Source organism: Phyllobates terribilis, unplaced genomic scaffold, assembly GCF_046119375.1.
Source record: "Phyllobates terribilis strain yellow unplaced genomic scaffold, ASM4611937v1 Scaffold_12__6_contigs__length_324123572, whole genome shotgun sequence".
Lineage (NCBI taxonomy): Eukaryota > Metazoa > Chordata > Amphibia > Anura > Dendrobatidae > Phyllobates > Phyllobates terribilis.
The window spans coordinates 65,472,206-65,496,804 of record NW_027362772.1 but is presented as its reverse complement, the minus strand read 5'-3'; the positions used below and the strand labels follow the sequence as shown (position 1 = coordinate 65,496,804).

Here is a 24,599-nt window from a genome sequence, read left to right as displayed (position 1 = left end):
GCCATTGGCGGAAACACAACCCCAAAGCATGATTGATCCACCCCCATGCTTAATGGTTAGCGAGATGTTCTTTTCCTGAATTTCTGTGCCCTTTTTCTCCACACATACCTTTGATCATTGTGACCAAAGAATTCTATTTTAACGTCATTGGTCCACATGACTTGTTTCCACAATGCATCAGGCTTGTTTAGATGTTCTTTTGCATACTTCTGATGCTGAATTTTATGGTGAGGACGCAGGAGAGGTTTTCTTCTGATGACTCTTCCATGAAGACTGTGAAGACCTGGCGTCTTCCGTGAGTGTAAAACTTCTCAGACAACACAGGGTGAGGGTAAAACATTGTGGCAATATTTTATTGAACCTCCAAACAGACAATAAACATAAAGAACAGTCTCAGCAAATACCCAAGATGGTGCAAAATTACACAGTATCACCTTTCTGCTGGCCTGATGGGAATAGAGCAGCTGCGACTTTGGGACTTCCAGGGCCAACTACCTCAACCAATGACCCCCACTTTTGGCGAGCCCACACAGAAAGGAGATAGCAGCAAGCTTAGGAACATGAAAGTCCATCGAGGTACAAGGCCAGGAGAGCTGAGGGTCCCACCCTGGCTTCTCAGAGAGTTTCCATGGGGCCAGATGAACGGGTGGTCCCAATCTTGCTTCTCCGATTGTCTCCAAGGATTCCAGACTAGAGGGTCCCAACTGGCAATACCAAACAACATATTCATGGGGCCAGGTGACCTCATCGTCCCAACCTGGTCTCTCCAAATGTATCCATGGGCTCTCTGGTGGGCAGTGGAGCAGATCTGTATCCTTCCAGTCAGGGCCATATACCCTTAGGTCGGAATCATGTAGAATCCAAATTTGTGTCTCTCTGGATCGAGCCATACTACCAAGCTGATGTCCTGAAGAGTCTGTCAGATCTTTGATTCTCTTTGTAAAGTCTCTTAAATAGTTACAATTGTCCTTTCAAGTACACGTCCACAGTATTAGGGATGATATTATTCCACAGGGATCAGGTCTCATTGTTCGTGCATTTAATCAATTTACATAGTTGGTATAGCAAGTGGGCTCTTTAAATCAACAACTAGCTGGCTTTAGTACAATATGTAATTAGCATGTAACGGGTCTGGGAGGCGGAACCTCTGAGCTACTATACAAGGGGGCGGTCCTTGTAAGGGAGCGGGTGGCGACCAGGGAAGACGGGCAGGCAGTCACAGCAGGTGACCGGAACAGTCTCTGGGTGTACGGGCAGGAGGTCACGGCAAGTGACCGGGGCAGTCTCTGGATGAACGGGCTGGAGGTCACGGCAAGTGACCGGGGCAGTCTCTGGATGAACGGGCTGGAGGTCACGGCAAGTGACCGGGGCAGTCTCTGGGTAAAGGGTAGGTACGACCTGTGATGGCTGAACCTCCAGGTAGGCTAGCAGGCAGATGGAAGATGTGTGCTCCCAGGTGAGCAAGCGAGAGTCTCTGGATGAACGGGTGGTCACAGCATGTGACGGCGGATCCTCCAGGTAGGCAAACAGGCAGGTAGCGGAGGAGCGCTCCCAGGTGAGCGGGCAGGAGTCTCTGGAATAGCAGGTGGTCACAGCACGTGACGGCGGAGCCTCCAGGTAGGCAAGCAGGCAGGTAGCAGATGTGCGCTCCCAGGTGAGCGGCCAAGCTGGTCCATAGACAGACTGACAGGAGTAGGAAGGCAGACCGTCGGACCTCAGGCTAGCAAGCAGGTAGCAGGAATATCAGGCAGGAAACAGACAGCAAACTGGCAGGACTCTGGCAGGAATCAGGCAGGTAACTGACAGGTAACTGGCTACGGGACCTGAGGGCTGAAGCAGAGTAGTGAACAGTGCAACAACATTGCTCGGGCACCTCCATTTTGGAGGAGGTGCCTTATATATGGTGAAGTCCTCCGGCCATTGGCCGGGGACTCCTTAGGACGGCGCGCGCGGCCCCTTTAAGAGGGAGGGAGCGCGCGCGCGCCCTAAGCACAGTGGCCGGGAAGGAGCGCGCGCTGCCAGCAGAGCGGGAGGAGGACGCCGGGCTCGGAGCAGAGAGGTGAGGGGAACAGCGTCCCTGCCTAGCAGAGGGCAGGGACGCCGACGCTACATAGCATATTAACAAACATTATTGTTTCCAAACCAAGAGAAGTTAACATTCAGGTTTATACACATAATATGTTGTCCTTCTTGATCAGCCAAAGAAAAACAAATACATTCACAAGTCAACACAAACACAATAGTGTATTTCTCTTGGCTTAACAAATCTAGACCTCTGGCTGATTAAGATAAGAAGCAGTTTCATCACAAAAAAACATATTTCTGCAGATGTGTCTGAACAGTAAAACAATGTACCACAACTCCAGAGTCTGCTAAATCTTTATGCTGCTCCCTATGAAGTGGAATATAATTACTATAATTCTGCTCAATAATAAATAAAAAAATAGTAATGACATTTTTGTACACTGCTTAAAAAAATAAAGGGAGCACTCAAATAACACATCCTAGATCTGAATGAATGAAATATTCTCACTGAATACTTTGTTCTGTACAAAGTTGAATGTGCTGACAACAAAATCACACAAAAATCATCAATGGAAATCAAATTTATTAACCAATGGAGGCCTGGATTTGGAGTCACCCCCAAAATTAAAGTGGAAAAACACACTACAGACTGATCCAACTTTGATGTAATGTCCTTAAAACAAGTCAAAATGAGGCTCAGTATTGTGTGTGGCCTCCACGTGCCTGTATGACCTCCCTACAATGCCTGGGCATGCTCCTGATGAGGTTGTGGATGGTCTCCTGTGGGATCTCCTCCCAGACCTGGACTAAAGCATCCGCCAACTCCTGGACAGTCTGTGGTGCAACGTGACGTTGGTGGATGGAGCGAGACATGATGTCCTAGATGTGCTCAATCGGATTCAGGTCTGGGGAACGGGCGGGCCAGTCCATAGCTTCAATGCCTTCATCTTGCAGGAACTGCTGACACACTCCAGCCACATGAGGTCTGGCATTGTCCTGCATTAGGAGGAACCCAGGGCCAACCGCACCAGCATATGGTCTCACAAGGGGTCTGAGGATCTCATCTCGGTACCTAATGGCAGTCAGGCTACCTCTTGCGAGCACATGGAGGGCTGTGCGGCCCTCCAAAGAAATGCCACCCCACACCATTACTGACCCACTGTCAAACCAGTCATGCTGAAGGATGTTGCAGGCAGCTGATCACTCTCCACGGCATCTCCAGACTCTGTCACATCTGTCACATGTGCTCAGTGTGAACCTGCTTTCATCTGTGAAGAGCACGGGGTGCCAGTGGCGTCTTTGACAATCCTGGTGTTCTGTGGCAAATGCCAAGCGTGCTGCACGGTGTTGGGATGTGAGCACAACCCTCATTTGTGGACGTCGGGCCCTCATACCACCCTCATGGAGTTGGTTTCTAACCGTTTGTGCAGATACATCCACATTTGTGGCCTGCTGGAGGTCATTTGCAGGGCTCTGGCAGTGCTCCTCCTGTTCCTCTTTGCACAAAGGTGGAGGTAGCGGTCCTGCTGCTGTATTGTTGCCCTCCTACGGCCCCCTCCATGTCTCCTGGTGTACTGGCCTGTCTCCTGGTAGCGCCTCCAGCCTCTGGACACTACGCTGACAGACACAGCAAACCTTCTTGCCACAGCTCGCATTGATGTGCCATCCTGGATGAGCTGCACTACCTGAGCAACTTCTGTGGGTTGTAGAGTCCGTCTCATGCTACCACGAGTGTGAAAGCACAACCAACATTCAAAAGTGACAAGACTATAACTACTATAATACTGCTCCTATGTACAAGAATATAACTACTATAATACTACTCCCTATGTACAAGAATATAACTACTATAATACAGCCACTATGTACAAGAATATAACTACTATAATACTGCTCCTATGTACAAGAATATACCTACTATAATACTGCCCCTATGTACAAGAATATACCTACTATAATACTGCACCTAAGTACAAGAATATACCTACTATAATACTGCCCCTTTGTACAAGAATATAACTACTATAATACTGCCACTATGTACAAGAATATAACTACTATAATACTGCTCCAATGTACAAGAATATAACTACTATAATACTGCCCCCTATGTACAAGAATATAACTGCTATAAAACTGCTCCTATGTACAAGAATATACCTACTATAATACTGCTCCCTATGTACAAGAATATAACTACTATAATACTGCCATTATGAACAAGAATATAACTACTATAATACTGCTCCTATGTGCAAGAATATAAATAGCATAATACTGCTCCTATGTACAAGAATATACCTACTATAATACTGCCCCTATGTACAAGAATATAACTACTATAATACTGCCACTATGTACAAGAATATAACTACTATAATACTGCTCCTATATACAAGAATATAACTACTATAATACTGCCACTATGTACAAGAATATAACTACTATAATACTACCCCTATGTACAAGAATATAACTACTATAATACTACTCCTATGTACAAGAATATACCTACTATAATACTGCCCGATGTACAAGAATATAACCACTATAATACTGCTCCTATGTACAAGAATATACCTACTATAATACTGCCCGATGTACAAGAATATACCTACTATAATACTGCCCTTATGTACAAGAATATAACTACTATAATACTGTCCATATGTACAAGAATATAACTACTATAATACTGCCCCTATGTACAAGAATATAACTACTATAATACTGTCCATATGTACAAGAATATAACTACTATAATACAGCCCCCTATGTACAAGAAATAACTACTATAATACTGCTCCTATGTACAAGAATATAACTATTATAATACTGCTCCTATGTACAAGAATATAATTACTATAATACTGCTCCCTATGTGCATGAATATAATTACTATAATACTGCTCCCTATGTTCAAGAATATAACTACTATAATACTGCTCCTATATACAAGAATATAAATAGTATAATACTGCTCCTATGTACAAGAATATAACTACTATAATACAGCTCCTATGTACAAGAACATAACTACTATAATACTTCCCGATGTACAAGAATATAACTACTATAATACTACCCTTATGTACAAGAATATAACTACTATAATACTGTCCATATGCACAAGAATATAACTACTATAATACTGTCCATATGTACAAGAATATAACTACTATAATACTGCCCCTATGTACAAGAATATAACTACTATAATACTGCTCCTATGTATAAGAATATAACTACTATAATACTGCCCGATGTACAAGAATATAACTACTATAATACTGTCCATATGTACAAGAATATAGCTACTATAATACTGCCCCTATGTGCAAGAATATAACTACTATAATACTGTCCCCTATGTACAAGAATATAATTACTATAATACAGCCCCCTATGTACAAGAAATAACTACTATAATACTGCTCCTATGTTCAAGAATATAATTACTATAATACTGCCCCCCCTATGTACAAGAATATAGCTACTATAATGCTGCTCTTATGTACAAGAATATAACTACTATAATACTGTCCCCTATGTACAAGAATATAACTACTATAATACTGCTCCTATGTACAAGAATATAGTTACTCGAATACTACTCTTATGTACAAGAATATAACTACTATAATACTGCTCCTATATGCAAGAATATAACTACTATAATACTGCCTTCTATGTACAGAAATATAACTACTATAATACTGCCCCCTATGTACAAGAATATAACTACTATAAGAATATAACTACTATAATACTGCCCGCTATGTACAAGAATATAACTACTATAATACTGCCACTATGAACAAGAATATAACTACTATAATACTGCCCGATGTACAAGAATATAACTACTATAATACTGCCCCCTATGTACAAGAATATAACTACTATAATACTGCTCCTATGTACAAGAATATAACTACTATAATACTGCCCCTATGTACAAGAATATAACTACTATAATACTGCCCCCTATGTACAAGAATATAACTACTATAATACTGCTCCTATGTACAAGAATATAACTACTATAATACTGTCCATATGTACAAGAATATAACTACTATAATACTGCCCCTATGTACAAGGATATAACTACTATAATACTGTCCCCTATGTACAAGAATATAACTACTATAATACAGCCCCCTATGTACAAGAAATAACTACTATAATACTGCTCCTATAGTAATTATATTCTTGTACATAGGAGCAGTATTATAGTAGTTATATTCTTGTACATAGGGGGCAGTATTATAGTAGTTATATTCTTGTTCATAGGGAGCAGTATTATAGTAGTTATATTCTTGTACATAGGAGCAGTATTATTGTAGTTATATTCTTGTACATGGGGGGGCAGTATTATAGTAATTATATTCTTGTACATAATACTGCCCCCCCATGTACAAGAATATAACTACAATAATACTGCTCCTATGTACAAGAATATAACTACTATAATACTGCTCCCTATGAACAAGAATATAACTACTATAATACTGCCCCCTATGTACAAGAATATAACTACTATAATACTGCTCCTATGTACAAGAATATAACTACTATAATACTGCTCAATAATAATTAAAAAATAAGAATGACATTTTTGCACTCGCTTTTGTCTTACAAAGGAGAAACCTTGCTCCAGATGAATGATCTGTGCAGGTCCCAGCAGTAGGACCCCAGCAATCAGACATTTATTACCAATCCTGTAGATGGGTGATAAAGGCCTTTTGTGGGATAATCCAATTATTTGCTGAGCGCTTACAGCGAACCGGTCAGCGGGAATGTCCATGTCAATGACAAGCCGGGATCTCATTCTGCGCATGCGCCGCCATTTTCCTGAAGAACGACACCAGCTGAATTTGCCAGAGCGCCGCCCACAGCTAGGACGGCGCCAACCCGAAATGTAAATTAGAAAGATAATGAATACACAGAGGCAATGGGGGGGCCGTAGCTGAGGCCTCTGAGCCAAAGACCCTACTCACGGTCCCGCCCCGAAGCACGAAGCACCTAGGAAACCAAAATTTATCACAATAATTTAGCGAAAACCAGGCTGCAGATTTTTACATTAAAGGTATGTATTAAATCAGTATGACAGCTCCATACTGCCCTTACCTTTAGTTTACCGTGGACATTCCTGGTGACAGGTTCCCTTTAATGTTACATCTTCCTAATGGTCAATGTCTTCTTTATCAGGAGAACAGTGAAACGTCCACTTCAACATATGAGGTGAGCGATCTGTTATATTACTTGCGTTATATGCCTTTTACAAGTACTTGCTAAATAAATAGGGGAATATTAAAGGGGTTGTCCAGTACTTTTGACAAATGCCCCAATGCATTTACCTTGGGCCCATAAGTGTTTTTGTAATTACCTTGCTGTGTCTTTATGGCCTGTAAGCGGCGCTATCACTGGCCCCCGGCTGCAGCCGGCTCTGACATCCGCTGATGTCACGTCAAGTTCCGGATGCAGCCGGGGGTCTCTCTCTCTGCTGCGTTCCACGGTGGATGCCAGGCTATGGGTGGGGTTACTCCCCGCGTCACAACCAGTATCCATCGAGCTCTCCCTCTCCTCATTCATTGGGAAAGCGCGCGGTGGATGCTGGGTGTGATGCGGGGGTTAACCCCACCCACAACCCAACAGCCAACGCGGGGACCCCAGCGCTGAGTCATGCCTCACTTATCGTGACGTCAGCGCGGGGTCACATGATACCTGTGAGCGGCCAGTGATAGCGCCACTCACAGGCCATAAAGACATAGCAAGGTAATTACAAAAACACTTATGGGCCCAAGGTAAATACATTGGGGGCCATTGGGGAATTTATCAAAAGTACTGGACAGCTTCTTTAACAATCATCCTATGTTTTGAACCAGGTATATAATAGGAAAGATTTACCATAACTAGACCAGCTCTGAAAACTGAGAGCTATTGCTTGCTATACAACAAATTACTTTTACTTTGCACATGTTTTAATAAATCTATCTGGAATAGTATTGATAGTATGTAGGAAAACTATTTATTTCTTTATGTGTGGTCTATCGCACAAAAATATATTACTGCTCTCAATATACAAGAATATACCTACTATAATACTGCCCCTATGTACAAGAATATAACTACTATAATACTGCCCCTATGTACAAAAATATAACTACTATAATACTGCTCCTATGTACAAGAATATAACTACTATAATACTGCTCCTATGTACAAGAATATAACTACTATAATACTGCCTCCTATGTACAAGAATATAACTACTATAATACTGTCCCTATGTACAAGAATATAACTACTATAATACTGCTCCTATGTACAAGAATATAACTACTATAATACTGCCTCCTATGTACAAGAATATAACTACTATAATACTGCCCCTATGTACAAGAATATAACTACTATAATACTGCCCCTATGTACAAGAATATAACTACTATAATACTGCTCCTATGTACAAGAATATAACTACTATAATACTATTCCTATGTACAAGAATATAACTACTATAATACTGCCCCTATGTACAAGAATATAGCTACTATAATACTGCCCCCTATGTACAAGAATATAACTACTATAATACTGCCCCCTATGTACAAGAATGTAACTACTATAATACTGCTCCTATGTACAAGAATATAACTACTATAATACTGCCCCTATGTACAAGAATATAGCTACTATAATACTGCCCCCTATGTACAAGAATATAACTACTATAATACTGCCCCCTATGTACAAGAATGTAACTACTATAATACTGCTCCTATGTACAAGAATATAACTACTATAATACTGCCCCCTATGTACAAGAAAATAACTACTATAATACTGCTCTCGTGTACAAGAATATAACTACTATAATACTGCCCCTATGTACAAGAATATAACTACTATAATACTGCCCCTATGTACAAGAATATAACTACTATAATACTGCTCCTATGTACAAGAATATAACTACTATAATACTGCTCCTATGTACAAGAATATAACTACTATAATACTGCCTCCTATGTACAAGAATATAACTACTATAATACTGTCCCTATGTACAAGAATATAACTACTATAATACTGCTCCTATGTACAAGAATATAACTACTATAATACTGCCTCCTATGTACAAGAATATAATTACTATAATACTGCCCCTATGTACAAGAATATAACTACTATAATACTGCCCCTATGTACAAGAATATAACTACTATAATACTGCTCCTATGTACAAGAATATAACTAACTCCTATAAAAATGCCACAATTAAACACTACATTGTCCAATCATCAGGTCTGTGATTGACGACTGACTTTCCATATATAAACATTTGCTGCATTTTACCCTCAGGAACCATTTGACGTCAATCGGCGTGCTCCTAATGTTCCTGTTGAGGATGGTCACTATCATCGTGTTATGCCAAAACCAGGTAATAGTAAGATCTCTTTACAGTTCAAAAACATTCTGTATGGAAAGTAAACTATGACTCTACATTGTGTTACATATCCTGGCTAGGTGTAACTATCAGCAGCAGCTTTCTTGTACTTAGGAAGATGGGACAGGGTTTACTTTCCAGTTTGGCCGTGAATGTTACGCCAACTAGAAGAGCTCAAGTCTTAGTGAATTTGGCACATCTTACCCCTGTATATTATCACTGACCTTAATAACATGCAGCATGCAGTCTTAAAATAATATCAACTAGTGATAAAAAAGAAATAATAATTTGCAGTCATTTCCATGATTTATGCTACAAAATACAATTACCGTATATCTATTTTTCTGCCCTTTGTTTCCTATTTATCGCATATACTTGCCATTTATAATCCTCATCTCCCATCTTACAGGGTCTGCCTCTGGAAGTACACAGAGTTAACCTCTCCATTTATGTGGGTGGATAGAAGAAGACGACCCACCAGCCATTATGGTGTCATTCACCGTCGTTGGTTACACTCCTTGCGTATTACATACGTCATATAGTTATATTACTGTAGTGTGGTAGTAAAATATTGTAAGTGTAAAAGGGCAAAACTTTTTAGCTGTACTCTGCTATCTTAAACAGACCCATAGACAATGAATGGAGCCATTGTGTGAATGCTGAGCCCCGTCCTTGGGATCGGTGGGAGTCAGAGTGATGGGACCCTCAGCAATCAGACTGTAGACATGCCATAACCTGCCATCTTGCCAACCCTTAACCCCGTTTCCGTCACATGTTGCATGACGGTGTATGGAGTAGGCTTAGGAGCAGCGCTTGTTCCATACACGGTGGATGCCAGCTGTGTTATACAGCCAGCACCTGCTTCTAACGGCAGCGACCGGAGCTAGATCAGATTGCTGCTGTTTACAAACTTGAATGACACGGCCAATCTCTGACAGTGACATTTATGTAGTGCAAACCCATTGGGGCGTACATTTGGGCACCCATTATCTCTCCCACGACGTTATTGAAGATTGTCAATAGGCTGTCCTGGCAGCTTGCTAAAAGAACCGTTGCCTCCATCTTGGTACTCCTGTGAAGCCTGTCGACAGGCTGGGTTACATAGGAGACCATGATTTTTCCTATATACTGAATTATTGCAGTATATAGTACAAGTGATGGCAAGGTCAAATCCCCTTGGTATTCGGTCAGTATTTTTTCTCGGGAGTGGGAGCCAAAGCCAGGAGTAGGTGATAAATGCAGAATTGGTGACTTGTTTCTATTATACCTTTTCTCTGATTGGTCTTCACCTGGTTTTGGCTCCCACTCCTGAGAAAAAATACTGACCGAATACTGATAGTGGGGCCGTGGCCTTAGACTGGGTTGATATATCCGTTCCATGCACGGATCGCAATACCGATTCCGATCAGCCGATTTCCTGACCTGAACTAACTTAGGCAGTTGGACTGAAAGCTCTAGTGGGCATCTAGAAAAGACTAACTGACTAGTATCTGAGTATCTGAACAGCACTGGAGATTAAGTGGCTGTTAAACTATAAGTGTAAGAAACTATTATAACCACTAGGTGGTGCACCACGATCAATCAAAAAAGTTGTTGGTTGACAATTGAACTTTCATTAAAAAATTGCTGTGACTCGATTGTACTGTTGAAAATGTCCACAATTTTTAAAAACTTGCTTTGTAAAATATCTTTTTAGAATTTGGTTGGAATAAAAAGTTACCCCCAGAAATGGGAGATTACCTACACGAAAAATGGTCCGGGTGTCGTCATTGTTTTGGATCCGAGTTTCAGTAGTGTTTGATCCGTGTGTCAGTGTTTATCATCTTTGTTTTTCTCTTATGGATCAATAAATAAATTACAAACCTTCTATTCATTTCATTTTCATGGACCCACAGACTTGTGTGGGCGATTTTGTTCCATGTTTCCAATCAAAAACGGACATCGCATATCTCCGTGATTTTTTTGTGTTCGCACAGTACTCAAAAAAACATGGACATGTGAACAGCCTCATGGACTTTAATGGGTATGTGTTCTACGTGTGAAATTAGGGCTTAGATCGCCTGCAGTGCCACCACAGGAGAAATCCAGCGTAAGGACTTCTTCAGCCATCCATGCCAATCGATCCAAGCACGGACCGCCAAAGCCCAAGCTGCCCGCGGCTCTCCTGAACCGAGCGTGACAGCTTTATCCATTTCGAGATTGGACTGAAATCCATAGACATCTCAATGAGCCCTTACATGGTTTCCATGGTATTTAATTCATCCATCCGTTTGTGTGCTGTCTGATGATAAGTGTGAACAGAGTCATATTCTCTAGCAAGATTTTCCATGGTATTTAATTCCTTGCTCCTGTGTATTTCTGTTTTTTGTTTTTGTGTTCTTGTTTTTTTTTTTAAAGTGTTCAAAGCCTTCTATTTCACTGTTTTATGGCCTCTTTGTTTAACATTGGGTGTTTATCTTACATAGCATTGCCTGCTCTGGCCTTGTGCTAATTGGCTAATTACTCAGTATGACCAACTGGTGCTGGATTTAGTAGACATTTCATTTCATATATATTCAGCTCTGGCTCAGGATAGCATGCGTGCTGGGTCACGCGTGCAATAGATTTGAAGTGCAATAGTTAAAAGTGCAGTTATACAATGGCAGCTGGGCAGGAGACAGGTAAGGTGCATAAGATATTCATACAAACATGCTTCTCGGTCAGTCATACTGCATTATGCATTAGTCTTATCAATATGCTTTTTATTTGCTTTCACTTCTGCTTCCTCACAACTCACCCGCCCTTTAACACATTCTGTGCACTCTCTCTATATTCACCCCTCCCTTCTCCCCTCTCCCATGTATAACTCTGAGGCTCTACTGACATTTCTCACCCACTGCAAACCATCCACTACCTCCATACAGCACTCAAAACGTTCATACAAATCATTGCACCACCTGCTCTTTCTCTTTTTTCTCCTTTTACTATTCGCAGGCGACATCTCCCCCAACCCTGGGCCCCCCTCCACTAGCATACACTACTCTCCTCCAGCTGCGTATAGAAACCCTGCTAATCTTATTAACGTTCAGTGCATGCCCTCTCCTATTGCTTTCCATTGTGCTCTCTGGAACGCACGGTCTGTGTGTAACAAACTAACTTACATTCACGATTTTTTCCTCTCTAATTCCCTTAACCTTCTGGTTATCACAGAAACCTGGATTCATCAGCCAGGCACCACTGCTGCTGCTGCTCTCTCGTTTGGTGGGCTGAAATTTTCACACACCGCCAGACCTGGCAACAGACAGGGTGGAGGTGTTGGTTTGCTCCTTTCCTCACAATGTGCTTTCCAGGTCATCCCCCGGTTCCCTCACTCATGTTTCCTTCCTTTGAAGTGCACACCATCAGACTCTTTAAACCCTTCTCCCTGCGAGTGGCAGTTGTGTATCGCCCTCCAGGCTCCTCCTGCCAGTTCTTGGATCACTTTGCCACCTGGCTTCCTCACTTTCTATCCTGTGACATCCCCACCCTCATCATGGGCGACTTTAACATCCCCATCGATGATCCCCTCTCCCAATCTGCCTCTCATCTACTTTCCCTAACCTCTTCATTCCGTCTCTCACAGTTTACTAATTCTCCTACCCATGAAGACGGGAATACTCTGGACCTGTTTTTTCCTCGTCTCTGCTCGCTGGATGACTTTACCAACTCCCCTCTCCCGCTCTCGGACCACAACCTTCTTTCCTTCTCTGTCAAGAATTGTCTCCTCACCCGGGACACCCCCACTTACCACACTTATAGGAATACATGTACCATTAATACCCCGCAGCTTATGGACAATCTCCACACATCTTTAGCCCCCATCTCCTGTCCAGACTTAGCACTGTCACACTACAATAATACACTGAAGAGTACCCTAGATGAAGCAGCGCCTTCTACATGCAGAAAGACCCAACACAGACAACGGCAGCCCTGGCACACGATGCAAACACGTTTTCTTCAACGTTGCTCAAGGTGTGCTGAGCGTCAGTGGAGAAAATCTCTTTTAGCAGAGGATTTCTTCCACTATAAATTCATGCTCAAAACCTATAACTCTGCCCTTCATCTGGCCAAACAATCCTACTTCACCACCCTCATCACTTCAATGTCCAATAATCCAAAACGACTTTTCGAAACTTTAAACTCCCTCCTGAAACCTCAAGCACAGGCCCCCATCAGCAACCTCAGCAGTGAGGATCTGGCCACTTATTTCCTTGAAAAAATCAACCACATCCATCAGGACATCTCAGCTCAATTTTCTCAGTGCCTGGATCCCCTTCCCTGCCGCACTTCAAGCTCACTTGCCATCTTTGAGCCGGTAACAGAAGAAGAAGTTACCCAGCTCCTCGCTTCTTCTCGGCCTACAACCGACAACAGTGACCCCATTCCTTCACATCTCCTGCAGTCTCTCTCACCGGTGGTCACCGCTCACCTGACTAAAATATTTAACCTTTCTCTTTCTACAGGTATCTTTCCCTCCTCATTTAAACACGCCATCATAACCCCTTTACTTAAAAAACCATCCCTGAACCAGAACTGCACTGCTAACTACAGACCTGTCTCTAATCTTCCTTTCATCTCTAAACCCCTGGAACGCTTGGTCCACTCTCGTCTAATCCGCTATCTCCCAGATAACTCTCTCCTCGACCCTCTACAATCTGGTTTCCGCTCTTTACACTCCACTGAAACTGCCCTCACTAAAGTCTCTAACGATCTACTAACAGCTAAATCCAAAGGTCACTGCTCCCTGCTGATTCTCCTGGATCTCTCTGCAGCATTTGACACTGTGGATCACCAGCTCCTCCTCACTATGCTCCGCTCTATAGGCCTCAAGGAAACCATTCTCTCCTGGTTCTCCTCCTACCTCTCTGACCGCTCCTTCACTGTATCTTTTGCTGGCTCCTCTTCCTCTCCTCGTCCCCTTACTATCGGAGTTCCGCAGGGCTCAGTCCTAGGCCCCCTTCTCTTCTCTCTTTACACTGCCCCTATTGGACAAACAATCAGCAGATTTGGGTTCCAGCATCATCTCTATGCTGACGACACCCAATTATACACTTCTTCCCCTGACATCACCCCTACCCTAATACAAAATACCAAGGATTGTTTGTCTGCTGTCTCTAACATCATGTCCTCCCTCTATCTTAAACTGAATCTCTCCAAAACTGAACTTCTTGTGTTTCGCCCCTCTACTAACCTAACTCTACCTAACATCGAAATTACCTTGGAGGGTTCAACCATAAATCCCAAGCAGCACGCCCACTGCCTTGGGGTCATATTCGACACTAACCTTTCCTTTACTCCCTATATCCGATCACTCACTCGCTCTTGTCACCTGCATCTTAAAAACATCTCCAGAATCCGATCTTTTCTCACCTTTGAAACTGCTAAAACTCTGACTGTCACTCTTATTCACTCTCGTCTGGACTACTGCAACTCTCTTCTGATCGGTCTCCCTCTTACCAAAATTTCCCCTCTCCAATCCGTTCTGAATGTGGCAGCCAGGGTCGTATTTCTGTCCAGCCGCTTCACTGATGCCTCCACCTTGTGCCAGTCATTACACTGGTTACCCATTCGCTACAGGATCCAATATAAACTCATTGCTCTCACCCACAAAGCTCTCCACAGTTCTGCACCACCTTATATCTCCTCTCTCATCTCAGTCTATCGTCCTACACGTGCCCTCCGTTCCACAAACGACCTAAGACTAACATCCTCCATAATCTGAACCTCGCACCTCCATCTCCAAGACTTCTCTCGTGCTGCGCCAGTTCTCTGGAATGCTCTACCCCAGACGATCCGATTCATGCCTAGCCCCCATGTCTTCAAGCGCGCTTTAAAAACCCATCTCTTTAACCCCTTAACAACATTTGACGTACTAATACGCGTCTGTGCCCTGGGACTTAAGAGCCAGACCCGTATTAGTATGTCATGGCGATCGCGCGCGCACACAGGCTGTGCGGGCACGATCGCCGCCGGGTGTCAGCTGATTGTCACAGCTGACACCCGGTACTATGTGCAGGGAGCGGTCCTGCACCGCTCCCAGCACATTAACCCCCGCGATGCTGCGATCGAAGTCGATCGCAGCATTGCGGTGGCAAGGGGAGGTGATCGCAGATACTCACCTCCTCTTCCGGCTTCCAGCGCTGACTGCCGTGGCTTCCAGGATGTTGCCATGATGACCCGATGTCGTCATGACAACATCCGGGACACCAGACAGCAGGAAGATTTTTTGGACATGTGCAGTGCATCTCCAAACATTCTTCTCCCTGTCCAGCGCTGACAGCCTGCATGGCACAGGGATGGTGCTGCATTCCTGCGCCATGCAGGCAATCAGAGAAAAAAAAGTGAAAGTCCCACAGTGGGACAAAGTAATAAAGTATAAAAACTATCAGAAAGTAAAAAAAAAAAATTAAAAAAAATTTGTAAAAATATAAAAAAAAAATAAAAAAAATAATCCACCAAAAATAAAAATATAATGTACCCATCAATAAATATTATTATAAAAAAAAAAAATAAAAGTACACATATTTGGTATTGCCGCGTCCGGAACAACCTGACCTATAAAACTGTCCCACTAGTTAACCCCTTCAGTGAACACGGTAAAAAAAATAAATAAAAAACGAAGCAAAAAACAATGCTTTATCACCATACCGCCAAACAAAAAATGGAATAACACGCGATCAAAAAGACAAATATAAATAAAAATGGTACCGCTGAAAACGTCATCTCGTCCCGCAAAAAACAAGCCACCATACAGCTCCATCAGCCGAAAAATAAAAACGTTATAGCTCTCAGAATAAAGCTATGCTAAAAAATAATTTTTTCTATAAAATTGCTTTTATTATGTAAAAGTGCAAAACATAGAAATACGATATAAATGTGGTACCGCTGTAAACGTACTGACCCGAAGAATAAAGCTGCCTTATCAATTTTACCACACGCGGAACAGAATAAAAAAAAAAAAAAAAAAACAATTCCTGAATTGTTGTTTTTTGTTTATTCTGCCTCCCAAAAATCGGAATAGAAAGCGATCAAAAAATGTCACGTGCCTGAAAATGGCACCAATAACAACGTCAACTCATCCCGCAAAAAACGAGCCATCACATGACTGTCTGCCAAAATCTGGAAAAATTATAGCTCTCAAAATATGGCGATGCAAAAACTAGATTTTACAAAAAATGCGTCTTTTAGTGTGTGACAGCTATCAGTCATAAAAACCCGATATGATTCTGGTATCGCTGTAATCGCACCGACCCGAAGAATAAGGTCGTCTAATCACTTATACCGCATGAGGAACGGCGTAAAAAATAAACTCTCAGGTTAGGGTTGTGCTAGGGTTAGGGTTGTGCTAGGGTTAGGGTTGTGCTACGGTTAGGGTTGTGTTAGGGTTAGGGCTGGGGTTGGGGTTAGGGCTGGCGTTGGGGTTGTAATGGGGTTGGGATTTTTTTCAAAAGTAAGAAAAAAAGATGACGATATGGCGACTAGTGTTGAGCGTAAGTGCTCGCTACTTGAGTTTGCATCGGGTGTTCTGGTATGCATTGAGTATCGTGGGTATTTGAGTGACATGCTCGAGTCTCTGCCCCATATGCTTCACGGCCCAAAAAACTTTGCGGGGATTGGCTGCCATGCACGAGCGATCCCCGCATGTTTTTTTTTGGGTGTCTAATAACCGTGAAACATCCGGGCGGGGACTCGAGCATGTCACTCGAGCACACGCAGTACATGGTGCATACCTGAGTACCCGATGCAAACTCAAGTAGCGAGCACTTGCGCTCAAGACTAATGACAACTTATTCAATATGATGACCTAATGTTATCAAATTCTGTGTCGTACCTCTGGGTTAAAAATGTTCACTATACACCTTAATAAAATCCTTGAGGGGTATAGTTTCCAAAATGGGGTCACTTGTGGGGGAGCTCCACTGTTTAGGCACATCAGGGGCTCTCCAAACACGACATGGTGTCCGCTAACAAATTGAATGGAAAATCGGCTCAAATTGTTAGCGGACGCCATGTTGCGTTTGGAGAGCCCCTGTGTGCCCCATTTTGGAAACTAGACCCCCCAAGGCACCTATCTAGATGCATAGTGAGCACTTGGAACTCTTAGGTGCTTCACAAATTGATTCGTAAAAATGGAAAAGTATTTTTTTTCCACTTTTTCATTTTTACGAATCAATTTGTGAAGCACCTGGGGGTTCCAACTGCTCACTATGCATCTAGATAGGTGCCTTGGGGGGTCTAGTTTCCAAAATGGGGTCACTTGTGGGGGAGCTCCAATGTTTGGGCACACAGGGACTCTCCAAATGCAACATGGTGTCCGCTAACAAATTGTCGGCTCAAATTGTTAGCAGACACCATGTTGCGTTTGGAGAGCCCCTGTGTGCCCAAACATTGGAGCTTCCCCACAAGTGACCCCATTTTGGAAACTAGACCCCCCAAGGCACCTATCTAGATGCATAGTGAGCGCTTGGAACCCCCAGGTGCTTCACAAATTGATTCATAAAAATGAAAAAGTGTTTTTTTTTCACTTTTTCATTTGGGGGGTCTAGTTTCCAAAATGGGGTCACTTGTGTGGGAGCTCCAATGTTTGGGCACACAGGGACTCTCCAAACGCAACATGGTGTCCGCTAACAATTTGAGCCAATTTTCCATTCAATTTGTTAGCGGACACCATGTGCACCACAATTGCCCCCAAAACATCCACGATTAAGTCACATTTTAATATCTGTATTACAGATACAAGATCTTGACCCAGCAGGACATTCAGAGCAATTGTAGCAAAAATTGCTAAAAAAGATAATTTTAGCTTTGATAAAGTGTCAGAAATGTGTTTTCTTTTATAATTATAAGAGTAAAAAATTACAATTAATGCAAATCATAAACATGCAAAAAAATATAGGCATAACATAAATCCATGACTTCTTTACAATCAATCCATCACTAGATCTGGCACATAAAAGCAAAGATAAATGTAAAAAAAATAATAAATGTCATGTCCCTAGCCATAAATGTCCAGCCACTAGCCCAGCCCATCATCGCTTTTAGCATCATACACACGCCATATGTTTTATGTTCTAATATTATCTATTCTGGACCTACAGTTTCCACTATGATAGGTGAAACACTTGTAGCTTGGGTTCTTCAGGATGTAGATATCCACCAGACGAGCCTCACTATACATAATAATAAGGGCAATGCTATCGTCAGTATGTCAGTTTTGGAACCTCTTCTTTCTTTGGGTCTCATGTGAATGTTGAAGTCTCCTCCAAAGACAACCTGCATACTCATCAAAAGGTAGGGCTTGATCCTCAGAGTTTAGAGCTCTTGCCCGTTCGCGAGGATGTCTAAATGCAGGCACCTCCAAGTTTCTACCGATGTGGTAAAAAGGACCGCCACTGCGCTTTACATCTTGATCGCAGTAGACCAATAGAAGGTCTACGCCTCCACATGCTTTCTGCTTTATGCATTACAGATGAATTTGATGACCTGGTCTCCTGAAAAAATAAAATGACGGCCTCACCTTTGACAAGAAAATCAAAGTCAGGAAATTTATATTGAAGCAGACTCAACGCTGTTGACGTTGACTGTAATGGACACCAGCGTCAATGAAGTGGGTGCCACCATCTAAGGTGTGAACATGGCAAAAAAGGGCAACAGTATTTAACTGCCCAGGTCACAGGAACTAATGCACTATCAAGATACAGGAAACCCATGAAATAAAGATGAAGGCAACACAGGTGCAAATACTGATGCGACAACCACTCACAATCTATAAAGTCATGGAGGGAGTGATTGCTTACTATTAAAATTGCACCAATAAAAGGCTTGTATAGGGTGCTGGTCACACACAAGTAGTGCACAGTGTCTGTCTTACAGCCTATTACTGACGCCCAGACTATTAGATTAGGCGGGCTACCCAGCACTATATACAGTTGAAACCAGAAGTTTCCATACACTATATATAGACACATCTGCATGTTCGTCTCAATATCTGACATGAAATCAGAATAAACCTTTCCAGTTTTAGGTCAATTAGGATTACCATAATTTTTAATATTTGCCAAATGCCAGACTAATGAGAGAGAGAAAATGTTTTAAGGCATTTTTATTACTTAGTGCAAAGTCAAATGTTTCCATACATTTCATTAGTATTTGGTACCATTGCCCTTAAACTGAATGACTTGGATCAAACGTTTGGGATATCCTTCCACAAGCTTCTCACAATAGTTGGTCGGAATTTGGGCCCATTTCTCCTTGCAAGTCCCTACAATAAAATTAAAAACAAAACCACAGAAAGAGGAATTAAATTCCCCCTAAAATTCAAAAATTAACATGCAAAAAAGGGCAACAGTATTTACCTGCCCAGGTCTCAGATACTAATGCAATATCAGCATCCAGCAAACCCACTTGCATCAGTATTTTGGACCTGTGTTGCCCCCATCTTTATTTAAGTGCGTTTGCTGGATCCTGATAGTGCATTACTTTCTGAGACCTGGGCAGATAAATACTGTTGCCCTTTTTTGCTGTATTAGGTCTTGAATTTTGGGGGGAATTCAATTCCTCTTTCTTTGACTTTGCTCACCATCTAAGGTGATTGCATTTGACAGCCTTACCCACCCTCCCCACACACACAACCTACTCTTCTTGTCACCATTGGAGGAAGAACATCCCCTAAGCTTGTGGGAATCTGATGTATCAATCCCTCCTTAAGTTAGACCTTAACTGGACAGCCATCATACCCATCACTAGTGATGAGCAAGCACTAAAATGCTCGGGTACTTGTTGTTCGGGTCGAGCAAATTGGAATGCCCAAGTACTCGGTCCGAGTAATGAGCCCAATGTAAGTCTATGGGAAACTCAAGCATTTTTCCGGCGGCTCCCCCCGGTGGTCTGCAGAGGGCCTAAAAATTGCCCAATTCTGTGGGAACAGTGCTCAAATGACATTCGATCAGCATGGGGAAGACCCCTGGAAGCATTTCAGATGCCCAGATCACTGCTGTCAACAATGTTGTCAGAGGTATTACGCCACTTTTACGGACTCACAATAAAACATACAAAAACTAAACCAAAATGGATTTTCCTGGGAAAAATGTTAAGGAACATCCTTTCCAGGGTAATGACTTGTATATAAGGCAAAATAAACAAAAACAAAAATACTCCTCCACACCTTGGGCTATGTTCACACGTAGCTTTTTTGATGCGTTTTTGCACTTTTGCATTGCTTTCAACCAAGACAAATGCATTCACTGGGAAATGTCATTTTAACATTTTACAACCTAATCTGGCCATGTGGTGTGTGACACATCATCAGACACATGCATACTGTGCTGAAAAGACATGGGAACAGCATGGAGAAGACCCCCGCAAGCATCTCTGACTCTCAGGTCACTGCCTAAAAGTGTGCCCATCATAAGAGATCCTTGGCGCATGCGAAGATGCCTCCCGCCATGCACCTGTCATTGCAGACTTACAACAATCACCGTCCACGTCCTTGTCCCAGCACAGCGTTCAGTTGTCCATACCCCATTCCTTGGAATGCAAGCACAAGTATGCAGCCAGCCACCCACCCACCCACAGGCTGCAATACAATACTGCCAAATTTTTGACAGCTGCTTGAACTTAAAATGTGGCCTTTTAGGCTCGTGGAGGCGGAAGTTGTCCACCACCTCATGGCGGTGGATGCCGGGTGTCCATACTTCCCCAGCCGCCACTATTTCTCCCGGTGTCGTGCACTTAGGTGGGAAGTACCGCCTAACCACAAATACGTGGACAGGTGAATATAGCCAGGGACAGTACGGAGCCAGTCCACATTAAAAATGCAGCCATATGTTCCCAAACACATTTCTTAGCCAGGGCTGCTTCTCGGCATGGTTGGACGGGCCCACCAGAGAATCCTCGGGTGGGTCCTGGCTCTTCCATCAGGAGAGTTCATAGAGTCGAATCGAGGCCATGATGACGATGAAGGCCACCATCTGCTTAGTTTTCTGTTACTTGGAATGCAAGCGCAAGTATGCAGCCAGCCACCCACTCACCCACAGGCCGCAATACTAAACTGCCACATTTCTGGACTGCTTGCTTGCACTTGAAATGTTGCCTTTTAGGCTTGTGGAGGCGGAAGCTGTCCACAACCTCATGGCGGTGGCAGCCGGGTGTCCATACTCGGTCCCCAGCTGCCACTACTTCTCCCAGTATCGTCTCCACCTTCCACAAGCATGAGTCCCAGAACATTACCCATGCCCTCCCCAGTGCACTTACTGGGAAAGACGCATAACCACAAACACGTGGACAAGTGAATGGGGCCAGGGACGGTACAGAACCAGTCCAAAGCTTGTTGGTGAGAGTTGTGTTTCACCACAGCCATATTTTTTAGCTCGGTGAAAGGACTTGGGAAACCGTATCTACTCCAGATGTCATTTCTCCCAGGAAGTCCTCTAATGCAGCTTGGCGCATAAACAATGGCAGCAGCCCGTCCAACATCAACTCGCACTTGTAGGTGGTGCTTCGACACACAAGCATCTTTCTTTGCCCTTTAATTTCATGACTACAGAGTTGGGCAATGGCCTGATGTGCAATGTGGTTTCAGAAATAACATGCAATTAAGAACGTTCAATAGACATTAAAAAAAAACGGCGATAGAGTGTCTGGGAACCTTCCCACACACTTTTCTTAGCCAGGGCTGCTTGTCAGCAGGGTTGGACGGGCCCACCACAGAACTGGAGACTCCTCCGGTGGGCCCTGGCTTCTCCTTCGGGAGAGTTCATAGTCCCGAGGTGAGGCCATGATGATAATAAAGGCCACCATCTGCTTATTTTTCTGTTGCTTGGAATGCAAGCGCAAGTATGCAGCCAGCCACCCACCCACAGGCTGCAATACTATACTGCCAAATTTTTGACAGCTGCTTGAACTTGAAATGTGGCCTTTTAGGCTTCTGGAGGCGGAAACTTTTCACAACCTTATGGCGGCGGCAGCAGCCGGGAGCCCATATTCGGTCCCCAGTTGCCACTATTTCTCCCGGTGTTGTCTCCGCCTTCTACAAGTGCGGGTCCTTGAACATTATTGCTGATACTTTTCTTTGGGAATCTGCTTGCCTCCTACTAGCCTGGAATATTTCCAGTGAACTATTGTTATGATCTGCAACATAAGCTAGGGAAAGAAGGGGAGAGCTGTCCCTATAGTAAGACTAAGCTGAGTCCCTACGTTGTAGCGGGCAACCTGTTCCTTGTGAACAGATCCGCCTTCGTCCTCGGCTAGTCTGAACGGAGACCTATAGAGAAAGGGAGGGGTCCCTAAAAGAACTAAGGACTGGGACAAAAATGGGACACCTCCTAACAGAAGTTGTTGCAGAGCAAAAGGTAAACTGACAAAAGTACTAGAGGTCCAGAGGACCAAGCAAACTAGAGATAGATAGGCACCAAAAGCACCTGGCTAGACAGACAGTCAAAACAACACTGAAGTCCAGCAAGGCCAGAAGGGCGGAGCTGGAATATATAGGAAGATGGTCACGTGACCGCAAAACACAAGATAGAAACAAAAACAAACAGAAGGGTTCTAACAACTATGGTACGATGCCATGGTATTAGCACTGCCCCCAGTACCAGTAGCAAAGCCATCCTCAATTTCCTTCTCTGGAATTCTATTTGGTAGACTGAGTGGCTGCCCAAATACATTAGTTTCCCACAAAGGAGCTGAAGATAGAGTGGCAGTAGGTGCAAGTTTCTCCATCCTGTTCGATATCAGAGGGTGAACGGCAGCATATTGGCTCAGTGGTTAGCACTGAAGCCTTGCAGCGCTGGGATCCTGGGTTCAAATCCCAGCAAGGACAACATCTGCAAGGATTTTGTATGCTCTCCCCGTGTTTGCGTGGGTTTCCACCTCAGTAAAAAAAGGAGCCAGAGTATCCGGGAACCTTCCCACACACTTTTCTTAGCCAGGACTGCTTCTCGGCAGGGTTGGACGGTCTCACCAGAGAATTCTCTGGTGTGCCCTGGCTTCTCCATCAGGAGAGTTCATGATAGTGCAAACTTTGCAGCAGCTATGGGGCTCTTGAGCGGGGGAGAAAGGTGAGCCCTCAGAATCAAATCCTCTGGTGGGCACAATGATTTTCAGTTTGAAACAGCTTCTCAGTGGGAGTTGTATTTCACCACAGCCATATTCTTTAGCTCGGTGAAAGGACTGGCATAGAGGGAAACCGTATCTACCCCGGCTGTCATTTCTCCGTCACCAGGTTCCGCCCATTGTCACACACGACCATGCCTGGCTGTATGTTCAGCGGTGAGAGCCACAGATCAAGCTGCTGTGTTACAGCTTTCAACAACTCTGCAGCGCTGGGCGGTTTGTCACCTAAGCATTAAGCATGTTATCTTCAGCACAGTCTGTTGCCGCTTGGCCAAGGAAGTACTGCAGTGCTTGCAGCTTGAGACTGATGTGGTCATTTCGGAGATGGAGGAGGAGATGCAGGAGCTGAACAATGTGATTACATTGAGGTTACATTGGCGAGTCCGGTTTTTATACTATACAAATATCCTACTGTGTTTTTAGTTTTTATTTACTTTATTTTTTAAGACAAATGCATTCACCGGGAAATGTTATTTTAACATTGTATAACCTTATCTGGCCATGTGGTGTGTGACACATCATCAGACACATCCTGTTTCATTTATGAAGGAGGGATTCTGAAAGTCACAAAGCTTATATTTATAGGGTCATCAGGCGGCTCTTACTATTCTTAAAGGGCCAGCAGTCGGCCCTCGCTAATGTTAGAGAGCCATCAGCCGGCTATGCTTTGTTTTTCTCATTATTAACGAGTGGGTCTCCTATACTATTATTGCGTATGCAGTGACTGCAAGGACTAGAAAAAATTTGGACACAACCCAATACCCCTTTGAAGAGACATAGAAGAGGAGGGTTTCAGTAAAAAAAATGTTCCCATTATAAAGGAGCGGGTCTTCTATGGTGGTAATGCCCATGCTGTGACTGCAAGGGCTGTCAAAATTTGGGAAAAACCCCACTAACAATTTAAAGACACATAGAGCTGGGCCACAGTAAAGACATGTTCCCATTAGAAAGGAGAGGGTCTGCTATACAGTTATAGAGTATGCAGTGA

The 24,599-nt window shown here is 43.3% G+C and overlaps 1 protein-coding gene across 4 annotated transcripts in view; it reads left to right on the top strand.

Moving 5' to 3' along the window:
• Window positions 1-11,233, top strand: part of LOC141172074 (cell adhesion molecule CEACAM1-like) — a 60,188-nt gene extending 48,955 nt beyond the window's left edge. For all 4 annotated transcript variants that reach the window (XM_073655903.1, XM_073655902.1, XM_073655904.1 and 1 more), the window contains 3 exons: window positions 7,240-7,272; window positions 9,397-9,475; window positions 9,891-11,233. In XM_073655903.1, the coding sequence (XP_073512004.1) occupies window positions 7,240-7,272; window positions 9,397-9,475; window positions 9,891-9,919 (141 nt within the window). In that variant the 3' untranslated portion in view covers window positions 9,920-11,233. The remainder of the gene's footprint in view (window positions 1-7,239; window positions 7,273-9,396; window positions 9,476-9,890) is intronic.
• Window positions 11,234-24,599: the final 13,366 nt, after the last annotated feature.